General features: G+C 36.1%; 1 protein-coding gene across 1 annotated transcript; it reads left to right on the top strand.

Annotated features, from left to right (window-relative positions):
* Positions 1-1,897: 1,897 nt before the first annotated feature.
* LOTGIDRAFT_227682 (hypothetical protein) lies at positions 1,898-3,351 on the top strand (the record flags this gene model as incomplete). The annotated part of the gene is made up of 4 exons (XM_009048455.1): positions 1,898-2,059; positions 2,347-2,439; positions 2,834-2,949; positions 3,229-3,351. The coding sequence occupies exons 1-4, from the start codon at positions 1,927-1,929 to the stop codon at positions 3,349-3,351; spliced, it is 465 nt and encodes a 154-aa protein (XP_009046703.1). The 5' UTR covers positions 1,898-1,926.
* Positions 3,352-3,358: the final 7 nt, after the last annotated feature.

Raw genomic sequence — 3,358 nt, 5'->3', positions numbered from 1 at the left:
TGTATCTTATTGGACTAATGAAATGAAAAGGAGTTTTATATCCTACTGTTCTGTATCTTTTTGGACTAATGAAATGAAATACAGTTTTACATCCTACTGTTCTGTATCTTATTGGACTAATGAAATGAAATACAGTTTTACATCCTACTGTTCTGTATCTTATTGGACTAATGAAATGAAAAGGAGTTTTATATCCTACTGTTCTGTATCTTTTTGGACTAATGAAATGAAATACAGTTTTACATCCTACTGTTGTGTATCTTATTGGACTAATGAAATGAAAACGAGTTCTATATCTTACTGTTCTATATCCTATTGGACTAATGAAATGAAATCGTGTTTTATATCCTACTGTTCTGTATCATATTGGACTAATGAAATGAAATAAAGTTTTATTGTAGTAGTAGTAGTGAGGCGCTCTCGCTATGAAAGCTTAACAGAATATCACGAAATAGTAAGGATTGATAGAAGGAAAGGGTGGTAAAAGTATATATATGTAGGGGAGAGGGGGTAATGCAGTTGATCAAGGATCCTGCAATTGTTAATAGAAAGGAAAACGATAACGATAGCTCTTTAGCTTTAGATATTCACAAGTGGTTTTCTCTCAGATATCGTTACTGTATACAGCTCACGTATGACCACCCTTTCTTTGTGTTTTTAATCGACTATGTTAGTGCAAGTATCGTACCCCTGTAGGCCTTCACTTTCTGTAAATTGTAACAGCCAAGCTATATACAACTGACCGTGATTATAATCTAGAATAGAAAGATTATTTATATGTCTTAAATCTCTTACTACTTACAAATCGTTTTATTGATATCTACTTATATACTACTAGCTTATCGTCGTAATACCGGTAAGCTGTAAATACATGACTCTGGTAGGTTGCTTAGTAGATGACAAGTTGGCTTCCAGCTAACGGATATCACAGACTCGGTAGTTGTTAGTAGGTGACAAGTCAACGTTCGCTTCCAGTGGATGTTGATATCACAGACTAGGTAGTTGTTGGTAGATGACAGGTTAACGTTCGAATCCAGCGGGTGCTGATATCACAGACTAGGTAGTTGTCGGTAGATGACAAGTTTACGTTCGCTTCCAGAGGGTGCTGATATCATAGACTAGGTAGTTGTTGGTAGATGACAAGTTAACGTTCGCTTCCATCGGATGTTGATATCACAGACTAGATAGTTGTTGGTTGATGTCAAGTTAACGTCCGCTTCCAGCTAACTGATATCACAGACTAGGTAGTTGTTGGTAGATGACAAGTTAACGTTTGCTTCAAGCTATCTGATATCACAGACTAGATAGCTGTTGGTTGATGTCAAGTTAACGTTCTCTTCCAGCGGATGCTAATATTATAAACTAGGTAGTTGTTGGTAGTCGTAGTAGTTGGGAGCTAGAAAGGTTCAAATTGAACGATTCTGTGCTGATGATTTTGTAGTTGATAATGACTAGCACTGGTTTTAAAAAACGGGACACAAGTTTATGGTATACTACTCCTTAGTTTTATTACACACTACGTTTCAACAATCTACATTGTCATCTTTAGATGAAGTGAGGAAATATGGTACAAGAACTAAGGAGTAGTATACCATAAAATTGTGTTCCGTTTTTTAATGTGATCTCTACCCCTAAATGTCGCTAAAGGATTATCACTGATTTATACATCTATTTGATTAACCTACATGGTATATACTTATTATATATTGAGCATCCAAGCGTATCGTTGTCGTCTTGATAAGATTAAACCTCAGTGAACTATAGGTTTAAATCATTAAAGGGAAAGTAGTATGTGACACCTCCCACCTATAACCAGACCTGGTGCCAGGTTCTTCCTGCATTTCAGTTCCCTGTGAACCTCCAATGAGGCTAACACCTGACGTATTTGTTTTATTTCAGAAGAAAAAATCCCTAAATTTAACCAAAATGCCAAAATATACATACTACTATTTTAATATCCGGGGCCGAGGTGAACTTCCCAGACTGATTTTCGCCGCCGCTGGAGTCCAATACGAAAATAAACGATTAGAATTCGCTGATTGGCCAAAACTTAAAGAAGGTAAGATCATTTTGAAGCAGGGTCTTCAACCTCGGGGCAATAATCTCCTACGGGATATTTTGGAAAGCTTTGCGATGCTTTTAAGTCATAAATAGAATTTTTAGACAAGTAATGGAAAGAAATAGGTTGAAAACATGCAAGGAATGCAAACATTACTTTCAAACACAACGTTTCTACAATTTACATTTTCATCATTAGATTATTTGCTACGACCGTACAAAAGTTACCCACAAGAAAGACTCGATTACTGTGGTCAATTTCAAACATGACTTCTTTTGGTATTTCAGAGGCACCATTAGGATCGCTACCAATTCTAGATATCGACGGAAAGAAATACCCAGAGAGTATCCCAATATCCCGATATCTTGCTAGAGAATTTGGTAAGTATAACGACCACACCTCTCATTTCAATCCAAAACACCTGTCTCTATTCCAGCCTTTGATTGCTATTTTGATAGTTATCGGTTGGCGTAGAGGTAAAGGTAGCCACAACTTTCAAAAAAATATCTAAGGCTGAAATAGAGACAGATGTTTCGGTCTACTATCATTTATAACTTCTCTTATATTTCTCTCTCACTTGAGGCTTTCTTAACTTTGTAAGTGACTTGGAGCCTTCTGTGTCTTCTATTTGTAACATTCAATCCATTTTTCAATCAGGTTTTTGGAAGTTAGCGTTATTATATGATTATAGCTAAGTACACCACCACCACTCCAAGTCCCACCCCAAGTCCCACCCCAACCCAAATAATTTGGTACCCCTGCCCAATGTTACAGGTTTAGATGGTAAAAATAACATTGAGAAACTTCAGACTGATGTTATAGTTGAAGAATGTATTCAGATTCGAGAAGATCAATTCAACGCTCATTTTGAAAAGGATGAAACTATCAAGGTACCAGTAGAAATTTTTTTATTGAATTTTTTGTTTTTTTGATAGAATTTCTATTTTTTTAAAATGTTGATGGATTTTCCATTTGCCCTCTCGGTCACTAGATAACTCCATGTTGTTTTGAGAGACAATTTTGATCAAGAGTGTCACTAGCATCATTTCAACTCCTCTGAAACCATATCTGAAACCTAGTAGATTAACAGAGTTACATCCCTTTATGAATTAGACCGTTATCTGCAGTTTTCTCCCTTTACAATGCTATACTATATTGTTTATTTACAGGCAGAAAAACAGAAGAAACTGACGGAAACGACTCTTCCAAAAATTCTGGGTTTTATTGAGAAAGCTTTAAGTGAAAATGCTCGTGGTAATGGTTTTGTTGTGGGCAACCAGGTAGGTTACTGATAATATC

This window comes from Lottia gigantea, assembly GCF_000327385.1.
Source record: "Lottia gigantea unplaced genomic scaffold LOTGIsca_1213, whole genome shotgun sequence".
NCBI classification, from domain to species: domain Eukaryota; kingdom Metazoa; phylum Mollusca; class Gastropoda; family Lottiidae; genus Lottia; species Lottia gigantea.
This window is presented reverse-complemented; position numbering and strand designations above follow the sequence as displayed.